A 27,516-nucleotide genomic window follows, 5' to 3' on the forward strand; every position below is an offset into this window, starting at 1 on the left:
CAAATATTGCTTGATGGCCTTGAGAAACTAGAAGATACATCATGGACCTAAGCCCGTATCAGACTATGGATTGGAGTTTGAAATTTGACCAATCAGTGTAAAGTTCGCTAAATGTTACTAAACGTGATTTCAGTTAATTTTATACTGATTGGCCAAATTAAATCTCAATCTCAAACCCTAATCTTCCACAGTGTGATACGGGCTTTAAATCCTTGGGGTTAACACAATGCACCCCCTCTCATGACTCCCGCAGTTCAGCAGGATGTGCGACGCGCGCGCGATATCCAATGAGCGTACTGCTTTCCCGGAAGAGCTACACGCTCATTGGATATCGTTCAGCGCGTGTCGTGTCGCGCTGGTCAAACAGCACCAACGACACATTTGATTGGCTATCGCAATCGACTAGCAACCAAGCAGATGTAAATTGGAGATTAGAATTCGAATTTCGATCTCGGCTCGCTTTTTGACCGATTGCTGGAGTTTCAATCTTCAATCGCAATCTTCAGTCTCCGATACGTGTTCGACACTCCTCATCTTATCATTCGCTACTTTCATCAATTCAACGAACAAACGTCACTCGTCTAAACGAGTGCAAGGAAGTGCATAGGAGAGGAGAGCTCTGCATTACCAACTTGACGACTCGAAATCCACGTCACCAATGAGATAAGAATAAAGACCACCAGCCCTGAACAAATCTCAGCCTATGAAATATGGGCACAGTGGGCTCGAGGGGGTAATTGAAGACGATGACTATTTTCAACCACCTCAGGCAAATATCTCCGCATTTGTCGTACAACGCGCTATTTATTTTACAATCTTCAACTGTCGCAACATTTTCTAAGCACTTAAGCGGACTTGCAATAAAGTATATTATATACTTACCATCATACCTATTCTGATTTATGGACGTAAGATTTACCGACTGGTCACAGAGAATACTTCGTGCGCCGCGAAATCCCGCAAAAATTGCCGATCCTCGTTTCCTCGCCTCGTTGTACATATCCACGTGAAATATAACGTCCGTGACATTTCCCGTCTCGCGGATATCATTGATTTCGCAGGGACGTCGGATCCAAAGGTCGTCGTCGTCGCACACACCGGCCAGATACCCAACGCGATTTCGCCGTCGTCTCCGGGAGGGCTCGAATCTCGCGCGGCTCGCGAACAGTCGATGTTTTGATCTCTGTAGTTCCGGTGGTGAGTGCGGCAGCAGCGAGGCAGCAGCAGCAGCAGCAGTATCAGCAGCAGCAGACCACGGGGGACGCACGCGGAGTAGCGGATACGCGCGTGTACGCGAAGTGTACGCGGTGTGCGACAAATAACTATTTTTTTAAACCCGTCCCGAACTCGGTCGTCGCCCCCCCCTCCCCGCCACCCCCCCCGGTGTCCGGATCGGCGTGCGTCGCGACCTGTCCCGTGCTGGCGTGTGTGCTCCTTACCGAGGAATACATTAATTAATTAACCCAGGCCGCGGCCGGCTGTCGTGGTGTGCCGAAACACAAACCCGATTATAATATGGCGAACAGCATAGCACCGGACTCGTGGGAACAGCAGGCGGACAACAACGGCGACATCGTCGCGGGACCGCCGTCGGCGGCGCAGGACAGCAAGTCCTCCACCTCCATCGAGAGCAAATTCTCGACTCTGAACGTGAACGCCGCGGAATTCGTGCCTTCCTTCTGCATCAATTCGTCGCCGCAGAACAACACCGCGACGGCGACCGACAGCACCTGCAATGTCGCCGCCGCCGTGATGAATACCGTAACCACCACCTCCATGCCTGCCGAGATACATCATGGTTAGCCTGTCAGCTGAATTCCTACTCTTTTTTTTTCTCCTCTTTTTCTTCACCCGCACACAGCGCCCGCGAGGCCGACATTGCCGCGCTCACCACGTTGTTGTCGTCCGCCTCCCGCGACTAACCCCTCTATCGACGGTGTCATCCCTGTCCCCCCTTCGGATCGCCCTCTCAGATCCTCGCAGTCTCCCCGTGGCCGCTAATTTTGCCGAGTGTCCTCACTCGATAACACGTCCAGCCGTCGTATCTGAATGCCATATGGTTTGACTCGTGTATCGTAACGTTCCTCGTTGGGAGTTCCCGTTCAACTCCAACTCGCCTGTCCTGTCGACGCTAGCTATTGTCTAAATAGTTTCCTCACCGTGTGCGAGTAGGCACGGCTTTATTTTCACTGGAATCGCGCCGAACGGAAAACTGGATAATTTACCGAGGAGGAACGCACATATGACAGGGTCTCGTTGCTGACGTATCGTGAATGTATTGTATCGCAAACTTTGGATATCAGCGGGCTGATTTTGTCATAAAATGATCGAGTGTAACCGTGAGAAAATATGGTGCTCGATACTACTTGGTGGTGGTCTTTATCTTTCTCTAAATTAAGTGGGACATGTCGCGAGATGGTGAACATATGCTTTCTTCCTTTCACATTCGCAGGAAATTCCACTCCCGTTGTTCTATCGGATCCAATTGGCAGTCGAGTTGAGGAACCGCCTGCTGGAGGAGGGGCACCACCTCCGAATGTTAACGACCAACTAAATACCAGTCCAGAACATCAGCCCGCAGATTCCTGGGAAGAGGCAGCAGTAGATGGCGATCCTTTGCTCACTCCTGAAAATGAAGAAGTAAGTGTAGCCATCCTTAGCGTGATTACAGCTTTAAGGTCAACCAGTGTGGCGCATATTTGTGTCGTATGATAATGTATTATCTGATCTCCAAATGGGAGAATTTTCTGATAAGATTCCTTCAGTATCACGCATTCTTTTGCAGAGGCACTCACTTATTTCGTCTTTTAAAATATGCGTAGAATTTCTGTCGACAACAATTTATAGTTAATATGTCAATCACATTAATCACTGTAATTAATTACAGCTTTCACTTTGCACCTGATATTATTTTCAGGCCGATAATGAGGAGGACGAAGAACTGGTTGTTAAAGTACCTAAAAAGAAGCCCGTCAAAGTGGCGGAAGATACAAAAAGCAAAAAGGAACATGTTAACGTTGTTTTCATAGGCCACGTGGGTAAGTAATATATTTGCACAGGGAGAATGTTAGTTTATCTTTATAATAAGATAGCGAAACGCATTTTACAAAAATACTACAGTATTATTAGTCATGTCTACTATTACTCGGATTGTAACTATGATTGCAACATAAAATGCAATCTATCATTTAATATCATTTAACCCATGCTGTTTACACGGATACGTATTTATTGCATTCGATTGTCAGGTAATATTGCGTATTGCGGTGATTATAGACGCTGGGAAATCAACTATCGGTGGGCAAATAATGGCGCTCACGGGGATGGTCGACAAACGCACCTTAGAGAAATACGAACGGGAGGCGAAGGAGAGAAGTCGAGAAACATGGTACTTAAGTTGGGCGCTGGATACGAATCAAGAGGAAAGAGAGAAGGGTAAAACGGTGGAAGTGGGTAGAGCGTACTTCGAGACGGAACGGAAGCATTTTACGATATTAGACGCACCCGGCCATAAAAGCTTCGTGCCGAACATGATCGGCGGCGCGGCGCAGGCCGATCTAGCAGTCCTGGTTATTTCTGCAAGAAAAGGCGAATTCGAGACCGGCTTTGACAGAGGGGGTCAAACGAGAGAACACGCTATGCTTGCGAAAACTGCAGGTGTCAAGCATCTGGTCGTGTTAGTGAATAAGATGGATGACCCTACTGTCGAGTGGGACGAAGGACGGTACAATGAATGCAGGTATGCACAAAACGCCACGTAATGAACACGGCCCAGTTCCTCTCTTTGTCTCAGTTCTCTGCATTTCTCTGCGAATCTTCGCTTTCCGTCTCCTCAAAATGTCCAAATATAAAGATGGACTCGGATAAATGAGAAAGTAGGACGAATGTATGAGAGCAAATGATTCGAACAAACTGTTGGTAAATTCTTGACATTTCAAGTATTAGTTAGAAACTGTTTTCCGCTCCTTTGCATCCACTGCTTTACCTTTTACCTATTAACATCCCTTATTTCGGACATCGGGATCAGTTTGCCCGGTTTGTTTTGCGTCGTTTTGAACGCGGAAAAATGTAACGTAGTATAGTTAGGATGTGTAGACGTTTTTATCGATTCCTATGAATGTGTTATATATATGTGTTAATAACGTTACCATATCTTTAGGGATAAGATACTGCCATATCTTCGTAAATTAGGATTCAATCCTGCGAAAGATCTTACGTTCATGCCGGTCTCTGGTCAGCTCGGTATTGGCCTAAAGGATCCGATACCTGAGCATCTTTGTAACTGGTACAGTGGCCCGCCATTTATACCGTTTATCGATTCGCTACCTTCACTCAATCGTAAGAGCAACGGACCCTTCATCATGCCGATTGTTGACAAATACAAAGACATGGGGACAGTGGTAATGGGCAAGGTCGAAGCGGGAGAAGCCAAAAAAGGACAGTCGTTGCTCGTCATGCCGAACAGGGTATGCGTGCTATTTCTTACGGTCTCTGTCGAACTATTCATCCCACATTCTACATCCAAACTAGACAACGGCCAGAAGCTTTTATTATTTCATAAAAGCTTCTATGTACTTCACCGGGGACGTTGACGCGTAAAGTTAGGTACACACTGAGCGAACGAACAGCGAATGCGCAATACGAATGCATATATTCGCGTCTATGACCTTTTTTTGCTTTTTCAACTATCTTATGAGCAAACCGACCTAATTCCGTTAGGATTTGTTAAGGCGTTTACGCATTTTCCAAATTGTAACGACGAAAGTTCGTCGTGCGTTTTTCGTTCGTACGCTCCGTGTGTGCACCCAGGCTTGAAGTGTCGCAAATTTGGCGCGAATTGTTTTTCATCTGCGGATAAATAAATATCACATAGAGTGTGCGTTGGAAAAACAACGGCTATGTAAACATTGAGCGATTATCACCTTCGTGAAGTTGAGGTATTTATTTCAATCCAATGTAAATCTAAAGATAATATTTCAGTAGCACAGTGGAACACGCTCACTCAACCGTTGTGTTTTCTAAACGCAAACCACAAGTGCCTTTTTTTTTGGACAAACTTATATTTGGTAGAGATAAAAAAAAGAGAGAGTAACACACGTTTATATACGAAAATATGTCTCGTGAATCCGTAGACGGCAGTGACGGTAGACCAGCTATGGTCGGATGACGAGGAAGTAACGTCAGTCGGACCCGGCGAAAACGTGAAGATCAAGCTGAAGGGCATCGAAGAGGAAGACGTGAGCCCCGGCTTTGTCCTTTGTGACAGTAACAATCCCATTAAAACTGGAAAAGTTTTTGACGCGCAAGTTGTGATACTGGAGCATAAAAGTATTATTTGCGCGGGATACAGCGCGGTAATGCATATTCATTGCGCCGCTGAGGAAGTCACGGTGAAGGCGCTGATTTGTCTGGTGGACAAGAAAACGGGCGATAAAAGTAAAACGAGGCCGAGGTTCGTCAAACAGGATCAGGTGGCTATAATGAGAATCGAATGCGCGGGTGTAATATGTCTCGAAAGATTCAAGTTGTTCCCGCAAATGGGCCGTTTCACTCTTAGGGATGAAAGTAAGCACGGTCATATTTTTCTTCTATTTTCTCCCTATCGCTCTCTTTCCCTTTCCTTCTCTCACTCTTGTTTGCGTGTTACGATACATCCATATGTATATCATTTCAGATAAGACTATCGCAATTGGCAAGGTGCTGAAGGTCGTGGAGTAAGGATCTTGCTTAAGTGTTACGACGGATCGATAATGAAAAAAAAGAAAAAAGAAATAAAAAAAGAATGATCATTATTTCAATGTGACGAATAAATGACGATGCAAGGCGAGCACACGATTATTAAGCAAACCAAATGGGCATGATAAAATTCCGGCAAATTAGTGATGTAACACACACACACACACACACACACAACTCACCTACGCAGAGCTATACATACAATACGCGCACCGCGCGCGACACAAGGGGGCTGGGAAGGGTGGGGGGAGGGGGGAAAGAAAAATATTTATAGCGCCTGATATAAAAGCAAATAGATTCGATTATATAGGTAAGGAGACATACACGAATCGAAACTCAAGAGCGTGTGTTCCTTTTACTAGATAAGCTGGATGATGGCACTTGCATTGGAATAATTATAAATGGATAATGATCAAATATTAACCGTGTCTCCTTGATAATAATAATAAAAAAAAAACACAAATATTTTTATTCTTCTGAGGTGCGATACATAAGTGGAAGTACAGTAGGAGATTGATATCGATCGCGAATTAAACATTAAAGAAAATATGAGTAATATTATTATATAATTATTATTAAATATAATTATTATTAAAGTGGTGGTAAGAGTTGGAAAAGAAATTTATTGAATAAATCAACAAGATAGTGTTATACACACACTTTATAATTATAAAATTAATATTACGATTATTATTATACTGTTTCTTATTATATTGTCATTAAAAACAAATTTGCAAAAAAAAAATATGTGCCCTAATAATTTTTAATAGAATTGCGGATGTACACCGTCAACATTTTCACAATATGACGGATTCCGTACATTCAGATTTATTATTCGAGCCAGTTGAACATAAATGAAGTATAGCACATGAGATTATAAATATGCACGAATAAGTGGTGATACATTCGCTTGTATTTTTGTATATTTCTATATGTAAATAATAATATATTTTCATTATCTATACGTCGAAGCCGGGTGTGTCGATGTGCTATACGTGTTTTTAGCTTTTCGTTATAGTGGCCGTTAAAATGTTGGAAGATAGAATGAAGTATAAGCACGTATGCGAAGAAGCAAAGTCAGACATTGAAGTTTCTCGCGAGACAAGTGCGTCTCGCGTTTGAAAGAAAACGCTCCTTTGTCACTTGAAAACCATTCTCTTAATCAGTATATAAATTATCGATATCGGTTTCATGCCGGACAACCGAATGAGAGCAGGCTTACAGCTCAGATGCGTGTTATTCCGTGAAAACTGCGTCGCTCTATTCCTAGGGATATATTTCTCGTGAATATATCTTTAAGAGCCTGTACAAGTTTCACCAAGTGTCATTGTGGATCCGGGGCCAGCTTCGCATACCCAAGTTTCTGGAGTACCTCCTTAATTTCGCGAAATACTGTTGGATCTTCGATCGTGCTTGGAATCTGAAAATCATTACGGAGACGCGGACGTTTATTAGTGGCAGGATAACACCGAAGGAAAGAATAAATGCGAGTTAAGGTAAGTCTTCGTCTGTTATTCCACTGTAGTCCAGAAGACTTGTATTATATTGTTGTTTACTACCTTGACTTGTTTCGACCGTGCCAACAAAGCGATAGATTTGCGGATTATCTTGCCGGAACGCGTTCTGGGTAACATGGTGATCGCAGCGGCGACTCGAAAAGACGCGATTGGCCCCATCATGTGTCTCACCTGCGCCACCAGTTCCTGATTTATCTGTTCTTCTTTGCTCGTCGCATCTGCAGAATATTTCGATGTAACATTTTCAATGGTGTATGAACGGCATCGCTCGAGAGGTCTCCTTATTTATCATGACCTTCAATTATCGTCATTACAAATCCCGATAATTAATTCGAGCCAAGCTTCAAGTTCAGATTCTATTACAGTAAAAGTATACTTGAAATTAACCGAAAAATATATGTGATTTTATTTGTGTACTCCTTTGTAAAACTCAATTCCCGAAAACCCCTCCTTTAATGCAAAGTCACAGACACATTTTTAAAGACACAGTACATCCTCGTAAATATTGATAAAATCATGACAGCTGTTATATAAAAGGTATTTATGTTGAGTCGCGAGTAACTTTTTTGTTGCATTTTTAAATATATATTTTAAATGTATTCTCAATATATTCTCGTATCGAACGATTAACAACGGAGTCTAATTGCACAAATAAATGTGTCGTCGTTAATAATAATGTATACTCGTAATTGTGCATAATATGCTCGCCAATAACTAGCTTATCGGCTCTCTTCGTGAAAAAGAAATCTACTCAGAAACAATTAATTTGTTAGAACTCTTTTCGTCGGAAGTTAATTGTGACTTCACACTGTCGTTGATTCACTTATTTCACGAGAAATAAATGGAATATATATTAGGTGATGTATTAACGAACCGTGACGTTTGACGTAAAGGCAGAGCGGCACTTCTCCCTTCGTGTGATCCGGCACGCCGACCACTGCGGCATCCACCACGTCAGCATGTGCTAGAATAATATCTTCCAACGCGGCTGTGGATATTCTATGACCGGCTACATTTATAATGTCGTCGTCTCTAGCCGTCACGTAAACATGGCCCAACTCGTCGATGTAACCCGCGTCCATAGTGTCGTAGTAACCCTGAGAGTTTATCGCGTGTAAGAATTGCAAAATTAACGTAGAGCGAATAAGCGGTAAGAAATTTTGCGTTAAAAACGGATCGCTGAAATGTTTGTGTTAAACAGGATGAATATATTAAGAAGTAATATGTCAAAAAGATGAATATATTGATTTAACATATATTTGTGTATTTTTCATGTTAAAATAATATAAAAATTTCAGTGGGCCGCTTTTAGTCACTAATAAAGTATTTGTATTTTTCGAAGATATTCAAAATGATAATAGTTCTTGTTTCACTTTATATCGAAAATAAATGATTTTTCCCGTCAACTCTTCAGGAGTCTCTCTTTCGGAGTCGCTACCGAGAATCTCAATGTTCCAGTATACGATTGCATTTTGCTTTAATTTGAATCCAATTTGAAGCCCTGAGTAAGAAAAAAAATGGTAGAAAATATGACGAAAAGAGTTCGTCTGTTTTTACGATGAGGCAAAATTAACCTGAAAACGTGTTAAGAAATTCGCAGTTGGCAGGCAATGCGCTTTCTCGACCAAGTTATCAGCATGATAATACGTCTCGTGTTAAGTTACTTACCGGAAACCTCGTGAAGTAAACTTCCTTGAATCTCTCGGGTGACCGGTATAAGGTTGACATACACCCAGGCGGCAACGGTAACTTTATCGCGATTTGCCCGAGTTCGCGTTGCGGCGCTATGCTTCCATCTTCTCGCAAGATATGGACTGTGAGTGGAATATGTGATTTATATGTAAATATGACGGACTTTTATGCATAAAAATTAATGGAGTTAATTAATGTAATTTAACAGAGACGGCCGGACGGGCAGTCGTGAAAAAATGCCCGAAGGGCGAGACAATTGATAACTTACTGTTATATCCGGGTATAGGAAGTCCGGTGCTGAATTTTGGCAAATTGGGATGATGACCGTATCCCAGGCACAGCGCCGTAATGGGATGTCCAGTTTCCGACTGCCACCAATTGTTTAAAATCGGCACTTTAAAGGTTTTCTCGGCCCAAGCCTTCGTCTCGTAGTCGCAAAACTCGCCGGCGACGAATATCGTTTTTAAGCTGGAAACGGGAGAAAAATTGCTCGTGAAAATCTCTTCTTGGCTCCACGAGGGAAATTACCCTCAGAGTGGCTCGGGAATGTTATGTGAGAGTCTCATGAGCCCTTTCCTTGTGAGCTTTCTCTAGTGAAAAAAAAATGTATAACAAGACGTGTCCTTAGGATGAACCACTTAGAGAATTAGAGATCTGATTTACACCGATCGTTTATGATACGCGTAAGAAGTACTATATTTGTATTAAATTAACTTGGTTCTAATATGTGTAAACGATGGCGTATCAAGCTGGTAGGATACGTTTGAAGAAGACTTATTGTGCCAGTTTAGTGGGTATCAAGCATATTTGGACGGTGTAAACTGTAGCATATCGTAATAATTGATTACCACTTAATAGCAAAATAATTGAAATCTCAATCGATTAATGCCCAACACTATGGTCGATGATAAAAAGGTTGTGACTCATTTTTTTTCGATGATAGGAAAACATATTTCTTGAAAAGCAAATTTTCCTACTGGATACAGGATGTGTTCCGAAACTTATCAAATAAGATGTTGCAAGTTTTTTGGCAATTGACCATTCACGATTTGAAGTCGTTGCTGCAACGTGAAGCTCGCGCATGACTCATTTCATTTCTCCGACATCGATGCGCGCGCTACTCAATATATTTCCATATATATTCTACTGGAGGTAACTTCTTTTTCCGAAAGAGATAAAACGACAAGCGCATCGCGATGCATATCACGATGTGTATCTCGCAACATGTGATTCCGCGCCGCGCGTAATTTATGATATTCATTGCAATGTAATAAGATCACCGCTTTCATGACGGCTACCTTTAAATTATTAATTCTCTCTTTCCCTTCTGGTTTCTCGTTTCACATTTTCTACAACATCATGAAGCACTGCTAGTAAAATCGTGCGCTTCATTTTCGAGAAAAAGCTGACTCGAAAACTAGACGCGAACAACATATGAAAATCGTTTGTAATTCGAGGTAACCGAGTTAATAGATCGATTAGGAACTTACGATTTTAACGAATATTTTCTCCCCACTAGAATTTCCGGATCCGCTCGTTTTATAACTCGCAGCGCAGTCGGCACGCAGAATAACGCGTTTACGTTGTGCTGCTCGATGATTCTACACAGTAAAAAGTGTGTATGTTAAATCCAATATTTTTCACATGTTCCAAAAGGTCCACTCAAATTTTTTTAACACAAAGCAAATAATATTAAGTAGTGAAGTAACGCAAATTATATGTCAAAAATTCACGGATACACTCACGAATAAATTATGTTATTTCAACACAACAGAATGTTGAATTCAATTCTACGCATCTTTAAATGACACAACCGCGATATGTTAAATCAGCACACGGCTATGTTGAGAACTCAACAACAAAACCTTTTACACGGACCGATTTCAACAGAGGTACAAAATGTTTTTTTACTGGTTGAAAGGGAGAAAACCGCGAAAACGAGAAGAAGTTATCGGTACGAAATTTAAGTGGCTGCTATTGTACGGAAATGAAGCAGCCACCCGTCAAAGAGGATTCGAGAGAATAACACTTTGGTTTTTCGCACAGAACGACTCTCCAACCTGAAATATTGACCTGCGTCCGGTGTCCTGTCGGGTTTTCCTTCGTACATTACGCTCGTTGCGCCGTACAGAAGGGGACCATAACAAATGTACGAATGCCCGACGACCCATCCCATGTCGGACGCTACCCACCATACGGAATTTTTATTCATTCCGTAAACTGTATTCATGGTCCAGCAAAGCGTCGCCAAGTGTCCGCCGATCGGCCTGATGATCCCCTTTGGGTTTCCTGACATGAAACGTTGTTTTTGTATTTTTTGTATTTTTGTTTTATTTAGAACAGATGTGTTTGGGAAAGATCTCGCAAAAAATAATCATATATCTCATTATTACTAAGAACAGTAGATTGACCGATAAGTAAAGTTCTTTATTCTTTGTACCAGTGGCATTTATTGAGTCGGGGAAGGTTTACCTGTGGTTCCCGATGTATATAGTATATACAATGGATCGTTAGCCTCGACCATTACGCATGGATGAGGTTTTGACCTTTTCATGAGTTCGTCCCAATCGAATTGCGACTCCAACAACGGTGATTCCCAAACATTTCTTCTTTGAAATATAATACACTTTGGCTTCGTTGCAGTGATCATATCCAAGGCACCGTTCAGCATAGAAGTGTATCTGTGTTCCGAGATAAACAAGTTAAAAGAAAAAAAAAGATTTATCGGTTTATTTATTGGAAATTGCGGATTCGCCTTGAAAGTTAAAAAATATCAATGTTTAATGTAGTTCTAGTAAATGTGTTCAATTGTGAATATCGTTAAGGAATTCTCTTCCTTCTTTTATATTTCTAAGATGACATTTACATTGAGAAATCGCACGTAATACTTCGTGTGACGTTTAAATGCGTGCGTACCCGCTTTCTCATAAAATTATAGAAATAATAAAAATGTTCGCCACATTATTATTAAATACGACAAACAGCAATTACGAGAGACTTGTTGATCTCAACGTTATATAAAAGTTAACGCGATTTCTCATGTCCGTTGAATGTTTTTGCATTTCGTCCGTATTCGTTCAGACTCGCATACGAATCGAGCTTACGTATAAAAGAATGCATAAGTAAGCGCAGCGCCGCATTGAATTAAGTATGTCTTACGTATTACGTACTGACGGAGGCTCTTGAGTGCTATAATATATTGTAACAAAGGCAACATTTGTATTGACTGCGGCAATACTTATTAAAGAACAATGAGACGTACTTAATCACTTTAGACGGTTCCAAACCGCAACTTGCGGCGATAATAACCTTTGGCTCGGCATGGTCTATCCTAGACGCCAATTCCTTCGCTGCGAAACCTGAAATACGCAAATACAATGATATCAAATCGACCCAGCTATTGATCGAAACACTGTGTTCCCGCAAAACATCTAAAAATCGTTGCATCAATAGAATTGGTCAACAGCGCTGAAATCAGCGCAATCAACAGCGTTTAACCTCCCGGAAATAATTGTATATTTATATATATATGTGGACATATTCTATACATAATTACATATAAGAAATTTCCTCTACCGGGTTTTTCGATTCAATAGCAATATTATTGAAATTAATCCATCATACATCGTTTTGATAACTTCTGTATTATTAGTTTTAATAGTATTATTATTTTCCTCTATAATAAAAAGTAAAGTTCAAAATTCGAAGAGTTCCTTCATCCTAATTAAACACGTTGACTACAACACTGAATTCACACATGAGCCCAATTAGGCCTAAATTCTCGATGTGTTATAATAACGATATTTGATCGCTTTTTATTTGATATTTTTCTAAATAAAGTCGCTCCTAATCAAATACGTTGAGATCACGTTGAGAAAAAATGTTTTTAATTTTAGTAAATGCATTTATTAAAATATATTTTAATAAATAATATTTTAAATATAAATCTTCATTACTAAATATAAGTCTTCTTTACTTAATTATATTAAACCGAAGTATAAAATTTCGAATATAAATTTTGTTTTAATGTTTAATTTAATTTTAGCATACTATATTTTAATTAATATTTATTGAAATTTAGTAAATATATTTATTTAATTCTAAATTTGAAGATTTTAATGTTAAAAAAGACGTTTTAGTAAATATTTGTTTAAATTCATGTTTTTAAACTATCGAAAATAAGAAATAGTATACTTGAAAATAGTAAATATTTTTCAATATAATTTATTGCATTTCGAGGAACATATATTGGAAAGCGCTGCTCTATTTTTCTCCTTAATATTTTTAATAATATTTAAAGCGTTTTACTGATTTATGTATTAATATTATTTCTATTATAAATTATAAGTGAAAGCCCCGGTAGAATTTGAGAACATATATGGACAATAAGAAATATATTAGTTAATTAAGGCGAAATAGCTANGTAAGTTCGAATCCGGCCAGTGATAAGCAAATCTTTTAAATAGAACATAAATGGAATCGACTAATGACATGATTAAGAAAATTTCAGAAAAAAATCGTCGACGTCTGAAAACAACACAATAAAAAAGACACAATAAATATAGAAACTAATTAAAAGAAAATACAAGATTTAATACGTAATAGTAAATAATTTTTTTCATAATTTTTTCATTTCAATCAATTTTTTTCATAATTTAATAAAAATTATTGTATTGTAGAAAATATTTTTTTATGTTTAGTAAATAATTGAATTTAATAGAAGAATTATTTTCATTAAACAAGTAAATAAAGTGCTTATATTATAAAGTACGCTCACAGTTGTATACAAACGAGCAGTTTACATTAAAATTGAAACTAATTTTCTCTTCATCAGTACATTTTTTCTCAGCATAAGTAAAACCATCACTCACACATAAATAATGGGACTCAGCGGAAACTTAAGTATCACCTAAATCTATGTTTAATATGGATTACGTGGCACATAATTTAACGTAATTAAATCAAAATAATCAATCATCGGTAATCAAAACAACCCGGATAATCAATATAATTAAAAATCGTTCTCGTAATTACTATCGTCGTATTGTCATTACCTCCAAAAACCACCGAGTGGATTGCCCCTAATCTAACAGTGGCTAAAATCGCGATTATCGTCTCGGGGATCAGCGGCATATATATGATCACCCTGTCCCCCTTGCGCACTCCCAATTCCGCTAACGCGCCCGCCAACAAGGACGTCTTCTCGAAGAGCTCGTTGTACGTTACTTTGCGAATTGACGATGTTTGCGGGCTATCATGTATGAGAGCTGTCTTCTTTCCGTAGCCGGCGTATACGTGGCGATCTACTGCATTGTAACAAGCGTTCAATTCTCCACCGACAAACCTGCGTGGAGAAAGAAAAAGATAGCAAATAAGAAAACGCACCTCCTCTACGAGAGATGTTCTGAGTGAAAAATATTAAGGAGGAAGATGGAGCAGCGCTGTCAAGTATATGCCGCCCTTTTGTCCTCTGTAATCGCGAGGATTCTCCATTTTTATGTAATACTTTTTTATGTAAAATAGATTTTTAATTTATTTATGTGAGCACAAAATGAAAAATTGACGCTGTCAATCCCTTACAGAAAAATATTATAGGCTATGATAAATATCGGCCAGATATCGGTAACAACGATGCTTGACGTACCACTTTGTGAATGGCTCATTAGAATTATCCAGCACCTTATGCCAAGGCTTGCTCCAGTCGAGATACCGGCCGATCTCACTCCAAAACTCTTCCGGGGATTCCAGCGATTTATTGTACGCCTCCTCGTAGGCAGGGCATCCGTTTCGATGAGGGATCATAATGTAATCTGCAAGGAGATAATAAGAACAACAATTATTCCTTATCGTGTATAAAGGCACTACCAAAGAGCTTTGGTAAAACATGTAATTTACGGTATAATATCAGAAGTTACCTTCGGGCGATATGTATGTAAAGCGAACATGTAGAAACATTGTAGAATATGGAGAAATTATGTGAAAAGCAGTATTTACTTTTCATACAGGGTGTTTCGATAAACAACACCTCCAAATTTCAGTTGAGATACATTTTTTAACAGAACGTGCATCTTGGACGATGGATCGTAGTGGTTCTCAGTTACGTACCGAGATACGTTCTGTTAGAACATTGTTTTACATCTCGATTGAAACATGAAAGTTTTTCGCCGTGCATAAACCACACACTCTTAAGTCGTGTGGAATATCATTCAATAGCATTAAAACCAGTGCCTGTTATGATGAAACAAAAATTCCTCTTTACACGGATTTAACTCGTCAACTGAGTGTTTCAAGCAGTGTTTGTACGTGCTTTTTATTTGCAAATATTTACAGTTTTATCCTGGACGGTTACATATTGCTGGCCCATCTTTTTTAAAACACTTTGTATATAACTGTCCAGCGAGTGCATATATTTAATAAGTCATACGAGCTCTATGTGTGTATCGCGCTAAGCTATTTTTATATTACGCGCTATTTTTATATTACGTGCAAAAATTAAAGCATCACATTAGATTCAAGTTTGAAAAAAATTTTGCAGCTTGAAATTTGAACTTCTTATAGCCCTCGCTGTCCTAAAATAAATAAAGGCACAGATCAAGATTCACAAAATCTTGAAAGTTTGGTCTGAAATAAAAAGTCATATACGAATTCTGTTTGAAAGAATGAAACTTCGTCCTTAATTTGTTGACTGTCGTGCGAATTTTTTTTCTCACCGAATTATTTAATGTTAAGGCAAAAAGCATTTTCTCGATTTTGACTGATCACAGAAGACGAAAGGCTCAATACTGGATATTCGTTAAAGAAACAAATATAAAGCTCCAAATTTCCTCTTTAAAATGCGTTTCTTTCACAATCATTTCTTGACACAAGCAAACTTTTCATGTACAAACCGAAGTAAAATATAAAGTTAAAAATTGAAGGATTGATGCGTTTTCATTCAATTGGATATATTGCGACCAAAAAGGGTTAAGAGGAACTTGTGGTATATTAATTCAGATATAAAGTTTAGGATCTACTGATTTCAACGAACCCAAAGTCAAGTGGCTGCGATGTTATTTCACATATATTCTTTGCGTTCGAAACAATTGAGAAAGTTGGCACATGCTTTATGTGATTGCAACCGCAGAATCGCCGCACTGACTTATGAGGAATGTAGGACGAGAAGAGGGGCCGCGCGGTACAGAGTTCGTAAAAAAGTTATTTTACATATGTCCCTCATGTTTAAAAACAATATATTTATGGAAATTATGTTCGTTCTATCGTAACAAAATCGCCGCACTGGCTTATGGATGCGAAATGCTTATGGATGAGAAATAAAAAAATAAGTTTTTGTGCAATATGAGGCTCACAAGTGAGAGATGCCCGACGGTACTATCTTAAGAGTTTGTCCCACCTCATCATGCACATTTACCTGTTATATTCTTTAATCAATATCTCAGTAATTATTGTGGTTGCTTTGCAAAATGCCCGAATTTACCGATAATCTCTTCGATAACAAATTTTATGTTAAATCTAACACACTTCACATGTCTCAAACTGTCTATCCAAATTTTCGTGTTGATTTAATCCAAGGTAAATATATTAAGAAGTAACAAAAATAGCATATCAATAGTTAATATAAAAGTATAATACTTTGATACTATTTGTAAGCAAATTTCATACTAAAAATAACATGTTAAAAATTTATATTAAATGTAACTAAAAGAAAATGTTTATATTTTTATATTTTTTTCGGTTACACGAACGTACTACGCTCATATGGCACTAATATCGTCCCACGATATCGTAGGTCTGGTTAATTAAGACACGTAACATGTTGCCGTCATCTGCAGGAGACACGATTCTCATTATTTTATAAAATAACATTGATCATATTTTGTACCACTCGCGAATTTCACTTCATAACTTCACTTTATATTTCATATGTGCAGTTATGTCACTTTTGCAAACAGAGAATAGAAAACAGCGCGACAATTATATATAGGATATTTAACATATAAAATATACATAGTATATCAACATCCCAATAAGATTACGGTAACTTTAAATTGTAAAATGGTAACATTCCACCGAAATTATAATAAACCTATCATAATCACAACAACCTTCCGGTAACGTGAAAATGTTTGTTCAAACTTATTTCATTAACTTCTCAGGAAACTTGGTCGCAACATTGTATTAATATTCATACTAGGCACATTTTAATCTCGATAAATTTATTTTATATGAAATTTTATAAAAAAAAACTGTCGGTCATTTTTTCTACGTTGAGATTCAAAGGAAAATTTGCTGAGACCTAATATACACAGAGGAAAGAAATTTTCACCTCATATCCCTTCGTGGTTTCAATTCCGTTCGGCAGCCTATCTGTTCACTAGCCGCGCTCACTATAATTTAACTTTGAAATGATCCAAAAAGTATCATCGACTTTACTGGCATTGACAATATTTTATGTTGCTCATAAAACATTTTAATTACTGACACAGACAATAACTAAATAACGAATGATATGCAACAAATATTAATATAATGCATATTACTCCACCAAAGACGTAATGACTGTTTTTTTTTGAGTTTTTAACCAAATATTATAATGGCGAAATGCCAGTCACTCAATATAGAATTATCAAGAATTATATTTCTACAACGCCCGCGAGCATTTTGAGAGGTTATTACGCGACAGAAATTGAAATTCCTCCATATCTTATCTTCCTCCTTGAGTCTTTGTAGTTGGCTTTCAAATTATCCAAATTTAATGAGTCGTTTACGTAAATACGCACACATACACACATTAGACGCCTCTGGGGAAATATGTTTTGACAAAGACTCGAAGCTTGTTTCACACGCTTCTTCCCATTAATAGTTTCCTTGACGGGTCTGAGAATTTTGTTCGTAACGGTAGGTAGATTGTATCGAGCCTTGGCGTGGTTTGAGACACGTGAAGAATTTACAAAATATTGCGCAAACATCGTTGATTCCCTGTTTTGTATTCGACGAAAGCCAGAAAGTTCTCCTTGATGTTACCCGTTCGCGCTCAGGGGATGACGCGCGTCCGGGAAGATTTAAAGCGTTGATTTGTTTAATCGCCGTGAGATAGCGGTGGACAGTGAATATTTCAAGATGCCGGCAGCACAGGCTGATGCGCGGCGCTTCTTACTCAGCATGAATAATTCATTCAATGCGACGCGACGCGCGCTCCGTCGCGACTTCCTGGTGGCAATTTTCTATCCCCGAGTTCCGTTCTCGTATTTAGCGCTCGCCCACGTTTGTTTGTGTATCGTGAATTACGGACTTTCGTGCGACACGCTACCTTGATACCACGCGGGTGACCGCGACGCCAGCGAGAAAACCGTAAGAAAACCAGCGGTGGACCACTATGGTCTACCCCGTCCTCCCGCCCCGTCTCGCTCCGATTCCCTGTAACCACGCGTCGTCGCGTCACCTGTCCCTCTTCGCACCCCATGAGGATTTCGCGATATTTACACCTTACGGAGAAACACGTAAGCAATCGGGAACGGCGGCTTGAAGTAAGACGTAGAGGGTTTTAGCTTCAGCCTCTTACGACACGCGTGGGCGATTTCTTCCCATATTTCGGCCGGAGAGTGTTTAGATAATTTGTTACACTGATACAAAGCGTACTTACTAGCTACCAGGTAGGCGAATAATGAACATCGCCGAATTAGAAAGTATACGCTTCATCTGACTGGAATTTAATGAAGAGAGTCGGAGATAAGAGAAATTGACACACGTGCTTAAAAGATTGCCGTAGAAATGTTCTGATTTCCTCTAAGGTGAAGCTGATAAGATAAATATGATTTACCGAGGTTAAGTAAACGATTTAAAACGAAAAAAAGGAGAAGATAAGTGAGACCATATATTTCAAGACATCATTTGCGAAAAAGTTAAAATTAAGGAAGATCGTCTTTATGTTGAATTTCCTAGCGATGAATATTTCAGCTTCGTGATCTCCTCGCAAACATCTCTTGGGCAGATTCTCCGGGGGTTACAGCCGAGGAGTTCTCAGGATGTATTCAGGTAGTTGCGGTGGCACCTTATTTCAGGAAAATGGAAAGTTACGTAACCCGGAAGCAATTTTATTAGACGGAGAGGGAGAGAAGGAGAGAATGAGAGAGAGAGAGAGAGAGAAAAATCGAATCGACACCGATGCGTTTATGAATGTTTGATGTCGAATACCAGTTGATATTTTTGTCATTTCCTTATAAAAAAGTATTACTGCCTATGATAAATTGGCCGATATGATAAATTATTGTTGCTCAGTAATTTTATTATTTGCATGAGTAATAAAATTACTGGGCCATAATAATTCATTTTCATCGCCGGCCAATTGATCATAAGCAGTAATACTTTTTTGTAAGGGTTTCCGACCTTGTAACAAATATTGTTTTTATGTCAAATTAAAAAATTTTTATAAATCTCTAAGTCACATAGTTCTTACGTAAGATAAAAAAGATACGGAATAAGGTGACCGCTTTTGTAACGCCAAATGTAACTAATTCATTCTACATTGACTTTTTCAGGACAAGAAATATTCCATTCTGACGTTGACTGTGAGTCAGACTTTATATGTTTAATTCATAATCGGCTTGCGCATTTGTAGCGACGTAAAAAAGAATGGATTGAAAAATAGAAAAAATTAGGAAGATTGATTAATTAATTAATTAATAATCAGAGAGATCAGGAGGACGAGAAAGAGAAAGGAAAAGAAAGAGAGAGAGAGGAATGGAGAGAGCTTCATTTAGTCTACGCTCTGAAACAAGAATACCTTCAAACGTGAGAGAAAGAGAGAGAGAAAGAGAGGGAGAGAGGGCGGGTGGAGGAGAGCCAGAAATGAAGAGGGCGAGGGAGAAATATATGACGAAGCTACGCGAAAACAACAGATGCGACCCAATAATTTAATTTGAGCTGTAGGTATTACCGGTGGATGTAATCTGCGTCTCCGACAGAATTCGCGATCGGCGCTAATCGAGCAAATATCGAATAAAATTTAATCGCTCAGTCCACCGTAACACATTGCTAGTTTTCAAAATCGTTTATAAACGGAGCGCATTAAACACTATAAGTGTTTTTTTAATGTGCCTTCATAGAAATAAAAAGCGGTTTTCGAGCTTAAAGCATGGGAGAAATTTGTCAGAACTGATCTGTTGAAATAAAAATATATGACAAATTTGTATATTTACATAAACTTTCCACACTTTTGGATGTGTTTATGTGTATTGGTTGTTATTTTAAGCTTTATATCTCACATACTTCGAGTCTTTCCTCCTGGAAAACATTATTTGCTTTTGTTTTACGAATGTTTAAAATGATTTTGTTCGATGTTTTGTTAGAAGAACTATTGTCACTGAGCCCAGAAGATGATTGAATACAGCGAGGGTAGCTTTTGGAGATCCAAGGAAAGAAGCATGCATCTTATTTAACGCAATTTTACTTCGATCGTCCGGAATTAACTCGGCTGTCCTGACTACTATTTCACGATTTGTTTCACTTGCGAGCCACAGATATACGTACCGTTGCCATCTGCCTTCCGTGATATTCTCGGTAGCACGATGCACGACTCCAGGCATGGCTTTCCTGAGCTTTCGGACTTGGCGTCGAGGAAATCGGGATTCATCTGATGTAGCATCTTGTGGCTGTTGATACGGTGGATAACGTTCAAGCGCGATATTTACAGCCTATACCAGTAACGTCTTCGTGCCCACGGTGTGGGGTCCATCCACGATGTGTAGCCGGCTACGTGTGTATTTTCACATATATTCGCAAAGTCAACAGTAAAGGGAATGTCAAATGAATTGTATCACGAAACTTATGCAACAATCGAACGTCAAGCATGCAACTTTCGCAATATCGGAATATCGAAAATATTTAGATATAATTTTGAAGGCTCACATAAATATTAACCCTAAAACACCACGCCTTCGGCGAGACTTGATTTTTAACACACTGAATATACAGTATCCAGCTACCTTCAATTGTTAATAACTGCTTGAAAAGTGAATATTTTTTAAACATATTCATATTTAATTCAAATAGCGGAATGCTAAGAACGCGCCTGCGTCATTGTAATTACGATTGACGTTGATAGAAAGTCAATTTTGAAAAAAGCTTCAATAGAAATTTCTTATTCATAGAAAACGCTATTTGCTTAAAAAAATTACAGCTTTTTTATCAAACCATATTGTATAAAAGGAATAGTTATTCTGTTATATATATAATTATAAATTATTAACAAATAAATATAAATATAAATTTTATATCTAAAAACAATATATATACATATATATATATATAGTTTTCACGAAGCTATTCTCAATCGTTGTTACCATTGACTTTTCAGTCATCGAAAGGGGATATATGAAATGTATCGCGATAAAACCTACTGCAGTAGTAGCTACTGTATTTTTACACTGCACTGTGCCTTCTCTTTGCCACACAATTCTTCCTTCCCTTTAATATTTGCTCCCTTTCACCTTTCCTCCTTCCTTACTACCCTCTCACCCTCCATGCAACTAGGATCCATGTCACTATTGTATTATGACAACGAAGATGTATGATACGTACTTTACGTGATTGCACTTGCGGAAAGAAGATGCGTGAAGACGCGCGTATCGTGAAAAACTAAAGTACTTGTAGAACTTAAAGCCTGATATATAATATCATTTATCACGTGACAACACACTCATTTCCTGCACGAATGTTGACCCACAGGTCGTCGCATCAATTTTAAAGTTCAATCGTTATTTGCGTGGAAACTCGAGCTACGACTATATTTTCACGTAAGGGATGAATGGCAAAAGCAAAACGCAAGACAATAATCTCAACATAAAATTCCGCGATATAAGGACGTACGTGTAGACTACTTAAATAATGTATTTAACAGCTATACAGAAAAATATATATTAATGGCACGAAATTAACATCGATACCATACTGAATAAAAGGTATTATTATTAAGAAAAAAAAATAATGGTCGAGAAAATATCAATAATCTGACTAGATTAAATTCACAAATTAAATCTTTTTTTTTTTAATTATATCTAGCCTTAGACCCGTTATAGCACAATTACAGTTCATCTATTACTTTCATAGCGGTGTTCTGAAGTTTCTAAAAAACTATTGGGCGCAAAATTATCAGATAACGCTTACGTTACTGCGTGTATGCGAAGGTACATTCTATTTGCAATGAATAGAAGAGTCACCGTCCAGACAAACTACACAAAACATAAGCAAGTAAAACACTTGATCACATCGGGTGTTTAACTCATAAAGGGTCTAAAATTAAACTATTGTAATCTAAAATGAATTTAAAAGTGAAGCGGATGGAAAGGTGAAGATAACACTAAAACAACAAACGAGATCATTTCTCCAAGAGAGATAACGGGATAACGAAATTACTTGCCCCGAATAATGTCGGGGAGAACCGCAATTAATAATCACATCTTCAAGGCCATAATTTATCTTTCCTGGTGCCTCAAAGGGCGCAAACAAAAAAAGGAACTGTTTTCTCTTTCTTAAGATATTCAGACACGATTTCTGGAAATCGAAATGCGTATATTTGAGATATTTGACGAAACTTTTTTTTACTTTTCGAGGAAGAAGAAATGTGTCAATCCATCGCGTGTTTTGTACATAACGTTCCTTGATGCAGAACTGTATATCCGCGATAAGCGATCCGCTTCGATTAAAAAATATCGCACTTCGTGACATTTCGTAATCCGTCGGCCGACCTTGTCGCACGGTAACTTGCGAGTACGCCGAAATTATTGAACGGCCCCTCTCGAATTGGACTCGATTCAGACGGGGCGTGATCGGATCGTGCATTGCATATCCAAAGGTATCGGATACTCCCGCACCCTCACGCGTGTTCACATTTTTCATAACAGAAAAAGAGGAAGCCCTTTCTTTTCCCCTCCTAATGTCCATCTCGTGCGACATACAAAAATAATACGTTTAAAATAACACGCTTTTGCGTATGTCTAGATTATTAGTTATAAGGTATTTCTCGAGCCATCTCGAGATCGTCTGTGTCAACTATTAATACACAATGTAGAGCGTAACATGACAATTTATCCCGCCGGTCAAATAACGGCTCAGCCGGCTAGACGAGAAAGAGAATTGTGCGTTGCGCCTACTTCGCAATCACGGAGAAAAGAGCTCCGGCTTTACACGCGAGATTTCCACTTGAATATTTAATCCGGCAACTCTCCAAGATTCGTGATACGCCGGGTGAGTTCGAATTTCGGTTATTCGTTTCGCTTTCCGTTACTCTAGACATGCACAATGTAACCAAAAGAATATTATATTTTACTTTTCAACGCACTCGTGCACGGAGAGAGAGAAGCGAATATTTTACCGTCGTAATTATTTTAAGACGCGTATAAAACAACGATTAACTTAAAGTGGAAATAAAAGCGGTAATAAATATGATAAAAGCGACAAGAGCGGAAATAAATATAAAATAATTTTTCGAAAACGGATCCACCAGAATTGAATTTGTACGCACAGTACATCTTCGCTTAAATAAAGAAATGCTTTGCCTCAGTAAAGATTTTCTCGGCGGAAGTCTCTTATTTCAAAAAAATTATGTCCATATTCTTAAGGTCCTCAGAATTGTCGAAATATGTATCGTAATTATGTATTATATTTTATTACATAAATAGTTGTGAATCTGTCGAGTCGCCAACCAGCGCCGTCCACCCGCAAAGTGTTGAGACAACTTCGAAGCATGTTCTACTTCGATGTGCACATTCTGCCTATCTTATTTCTCATATTGTTTCAAGAAAGGACGAGAGACAGCCCTTATCCTTGAAATACTCGCGTTGCGCTAATTTTATCCAAGTGACTTTTATCCCTTTCGTGTGATTTTTTATTTTTTATATAGATAGGAGAAATTAATCTTATAGTTTTTGCGGTTTAAATTTTTTACCTAGAAAAAACAATTCCCTTTCGGCGAATTATCTTTGATGATTGTGATCCTGCACAAGAGGTGTCCGCTTTAATTTTTTGTAAAAGTAGTAAAAGTCGATGAACATGTGAATTATGCATTACTTATATTGTATGCAAATAATACCTATATAATGCGCTGTCTGTGTACTTAATGTTTGATCTAACATGACGCGACATGACAAGGCAAAACATCCAACAGTTTAGTTTCGTTCGGAGCATTTGTATACTACAAGTGTTTGCGGCGTTTTATTCCTTATCTCTCTTTGATTTTGCTCACATGCCGTGCATAAAATATTCTCCTAGCAAGTTTTGTAAAGTTCTCCTACCACGATTTTCCGAATATCGTATAATGGATTATACCGTCTAATTCATCGAGTCAGTCGAACAAAGTTGAAAACAATATTATATAACTTCGAAGTGGATGTTACGAAATCCTAATGGTCTTTAATTTCTCATGAATATTGTTTACTGCCTAGTCAACGTAATAATATGGTCGATATATGACACGCATGAATTTTTAAATCATATTTTATACAGCTGGAAAATTATTTTTACGTTGTTATATAAACACTTCACTCTTTTTCAAAAGTACAAGTAATGATTCATATATATATATATATATATATATATATATAGATGTCGTACGACTCATTTTATTAGTTACGGAACATTTAAAGATGAATTTGAGTTATAAAACAGTATTCTTATAGTCGGATCTAAAAAATGAAATCCGACTATGAAAACTGCCCTATAACTATATTATAACATATTTGTAACGTAATTTTTAATTTTCAAATTATATAGAAATAATTGGCTGTGTCAACTGTGCAGTTATGTATGAAAAGACAGTAAAATAATCAAATTGTAATATAACCGTTCTAACATTTTCGTTATATAACTTCTTATTTCTAAGTATACAACAGCAATTAAGTACGTTAACTGGGTTTTACTTTATACCTTAAGCATATGAAACAATTTGTCTCGAACGATATATTCCTTGTTTTTGCAGCAATTAAAGTATTTACTCAATTATGCTTATGATTATTCGATTATGATTATTAACTAGGCGAATAATTCAATATTATGCACCTCGATAATGTAAGTGTCACGTAAGTGACATTCGAAATTGTATAAGAAACGCATTGCGAAGAGTTCCCACGATCGAACAGCTGATCGTCCTACATGAGACGTAGAACTCGATCTTCTGTGAAATCGAATTGCGACACAGTTATCTCTACGTGATCGACAAGGTACGAATGTCAATGCATATCTCTTGCTGCGCGCAATTCAGTCATTGTATTTGAAGCCACAACGTGGCAAAGTGCACCAGTGAGAATATCGCTAAAAAGTATTTCTATTACGGAGAAGCTCGAAGTAAAAGAGCAATTTCCCCTTATGGTAAATGTTTGTATTGTACGGGATTCATTAATATTCGTCGCATGTGGTCGATGTCGGATTAAATGAAACATTAGTTTAGTTTATTTTTGTAGAAAGAAGAGAGAGATCTAATTTGTACCCAATCCATATTCATATCTATTATATGATCCAGTAATTCTGAGAACGTCAGTTGCACGTGTTACATTATATATAATATAACGTGTTCACCAAATAAAAAGAGAGAGAGAGAGAGAGAGAGAGAGATTGAAATTCTACCTACACGTGTCAAAAATAGATGTTTCATTCGCTAATTTTTTTTGCTAACTTTTTTTAATAAATAATAACCGACGGCTAAAACTAGAGAAACTCGAAGAAGCGAAAGAGCAATTTCCGCTTACGAAATATTCTGTCTGAATTAGAAATTTTATCAAATTTTACGCATTGTTAATTTTTTTCTATGTTTACAGAGATAAATCCGCAAAGATTACTTACAAAAAGAAAAGTCCTCCAGTCAATTTCCAAGATAGACTGCATGTGGTGATGTGCTGAGGAACAGAATTAAATTTCTCCTTAGCCGAAATGATCGAGCTGTTAGATTGAACTTCCATTTATAAAACTATCAGCCGAATAATTTACGGATACGAAGAAAGGCTCCTCTTACGGTTCATTTTAATGATTTGAAAATTGTCAGTGGCCGAACAAAAATATTTACTCTCAGATTTACTCTCGTAATATTCCAAAGCGAGAGCAGTCTCTTATTGCGCACTATTAGCAATATTTAAATGATGCACACAGCGAAGCCAGAGTGACGAATGAGACTTGCGCAACGCTAAGTTACGCTTGCGCTAAGCTATTTACGCTTCGCGAAAAATTGGTCCGCTCCGTATCGCACCTGACGTTTCACTATGTCGTACTTGATATATTCTACGACTGATATAGAATCGTGAATAAAACTACTGTTACTTGTGACATTAACTATTTATTGCACCAGGCTAGCATTCATGCGTTTTGCATGTTGTTTTTGCTTCTTTCGCGCTTTAAAATTTGCATAAAATATCGAGGAACAAAAGACTTCTGACCTTTTCACCTCAAAATTACCAAACTACGAAATGTGATTGAGTCATACCTTTGATTGAATTTTATTGTCATATATGTGCGTACAGCGGTGTGGAGAGAATAAGGCATTGCGAATATCCATGAGACTAAGTGGGAGTTGCGCCTGAGTTATCATTAAAGTGCTAGTGTTGTTTGTTATGGCAAAAATTAAATTAAAATATGTGAATCTACCGCAGACAAACTGTAAGATTTATTTGAACGTTTAACAGCGGTATGTTTCAGGTCGCCCCGCTTTAATATATTCACTAATTATTTAATTAGATCGTGGTCATACCGACCATCGACCACCGTCGCAGACACACGTGGTCTTCATGTGGGTCAAGGAACTTGCGCGGCCTGAGGTACCACTGCACCAGTTAAGCTAGGCGCGTGATGACATTCGCACGTGGCATATGAAACGAGAGGGTCACATAAAAGACCAAAATTACGAAAAAAATGTTTGATGTCCCACATAAGGTAGAGCCTGACGTATATAGTTTTACGCACGTAGTTTCATAAATTTCGTACTATTTACTATATATTCCGCGCCAATTTATAGGCACATACCACGCGAGTCACGGCGTAAATTCCTCGCTGCGAATAATACGCGTATTTACGCGAGATAAATTTTAATAAAAAAATCATTGCACTTTGCGTCGATGCACAAATGTGCAATGATAAATATCCATAATTGATTTCTCTCATAATATTATGTAGGAAAGTATTCGGATGATGTTATCGAAAGGTGAATACTTTATGAGATATTTTATATCCTATACCGAAAAATATTAGAATAAAGAATAAAATATCTCGAAGAGCATTCACTTTTCAACGATCTTACCTCGGTACTTTTATACGGTACTTTTATAAGAATGAACAGGAAAATCAATTCGTGTTAAAAAAAATTATATATGATTCTCTTAAAAAAATGAAGAAAGGACCTTAAAAAGTCATTAACTTATGTTCTCCTCTAAACCCTACAACTTTTGTTCGGAACATTTCTTTCCCTGTTTTGCTTTATTTTTAAATGACTCACTTCCTATATGGAATTTCACATATAATACTATATAATTATTATATTTGATTAAATATATATATATATATATATATATAGAAAATTTCCGGGTGTTCAGTTACC

General features: G+C 38.0%; 2 protein-coding genes across 4 annotated transcripts; one reads left to right on the plus strand and one right to left on the minus strand.

Annotated features, from left to right (window-relative positions):
- Positions 1 to 1,221: 1,221 nt before the first annotated feature.
- LOC106741849 (eukaryotic peptide chain release factor GTP-binding subunit ERF3A) lies at positions 1,222 to 6,199 on the plus strand. The gene is made up of 7 exons (XM_014614240.1): positions 1,222 to 1,798; positions 2,453 to 2,640; positions 2,918 to 3,038; positions 3,277 to 3,739; positions 4,160 to 4,466; positions 5,133 to 5,565; positions 5,675 to 6,199. Exons 1-7 carry the CDS (start codon positions 1,516 to 1,518, stop codon positions 5,716 to 5,718), a joined length of 1,839 nt encoding a protein of 612 aa, XP_014469726.1. The 5' UTR covers positions 1,222 to 1,515; the 3' UTR covers positions 5,719 to 6,199.
- Positions 6,200 to 6,443: 244 nt separating this feature from the next.
- LOC106741848 (acyl-CoA synthetase short-chain family member 3, mitochondrial) lies at positions 6,444 to 26,087 on the minus strand. 3 transcript variants are annotated; one of them, XM_014614236.1, is made up of 14 exons: positions 25,996 to 26,087; positions 25,776 to 25,828; positions 20,472 to 20,693; positions 14,590 to 14,755; positions 14,000 to 14,289; positions 12,208 to 12,304; positions 11,418 to 11,626; positions 11,006 to 11,234; positions 10,436 to 10,546; positions 9,214 to 9,413; positions 8,922 to 9,067; positions 8,128 to 8,350; positions 7,296 to 7,471; positions 6,444 to 7,156 (listed from the first exon to the last, which is right to left on the minus strand). In XM_014614236.1, the coding sequence occupies exons 3-14, from the start codon at positions 20,584 to 20,586 to the stop codon at positions 7,061 to 7,063; spliced, it is 2,058 nt and encodes a 685-aa protein (XP_014469722.1). In that variant the 5' UTR covers positions 20,587 to 20,693; positions 25,776 to 25,828; positions 25,996 to 26,087; the 3' UTR covers positions 6,444 to 7,060. The 3 variants fall into 3 exon arrangements, with proteins under 3 accessions (XP_014469722.1, XP_014469724.1, XP_014469725.1); XM_014614238.1 differs by lacking the exons at positions 25,776 to 25,828; positions 25,996 to 26,087 and adding an exon at positions 21,522 to 21,564; XM_014614239.1 differs by lacking the exon at positions 20,472 to 20,693 and having other exon boundaries at positions 25,776 to 26,060.
- Positions 26,088 to 27,516: the final 1,429 nt, after the last annotated feature.

The sequence above is a fragment of the Dinoponera quadriceps genome, unplaced genomic scaffold, assembly GCF_001313825.1.
Source record: "Dinoponera quadriceps isolate SergipeBrazil2010 unplaced genomic scaffold, ASM131382v1 scaffold533, whole genome shotgun sequence".
NCBI lineage: Eukaryota > Metazoa > Arthropoda > Insecta > Hymenoptera > Formicidae > Dinoponera > Dinoponera quadriceps.

Coding starts and splice junctions, on each gene's coding strand:
- LOC106741848 (XM_014614236.1), bottom strand. CDS start 20,586: ATGCTACATCAGATGAATCCCGATTTCCTCGACGCCAAGTCCGAAAGC. Junction 8,351..8,921: donor TTTACTTCACGAGGTTTCCG/GTAAGTAACTTA, acceptor ATAAACTCTCAG/GGTTACTACGACACTATGGA. Junction 7,157..7,295: donor CACGGTCGAAACAAGTCAAG/GTAGTAAACAAC, acceptor AATGATTTTCAG/ATTCCAAGCACGATCGAAGA.
- LOC106741849 (XM_014614240.1), top strand. CDS start 1,516: ATGGCGAACAGCATAGCACCGGACTCGTGGGAACAGCAGGCGGACAAC. Junction 1,799..2,452: donor GCCTGCCGAGATACATCATG/GTTAGCCTGTCA, acceptor TCACATTCGCAG/GAAATTCCACTCCCGTTGTT. Junction 2,641..2,917: donor TCACTCCTGAAAATGAAGAA/GTAAGTGTAGCC, acceptor TATTATTTTCAG/GCCGATAATGAGGAGGACGA.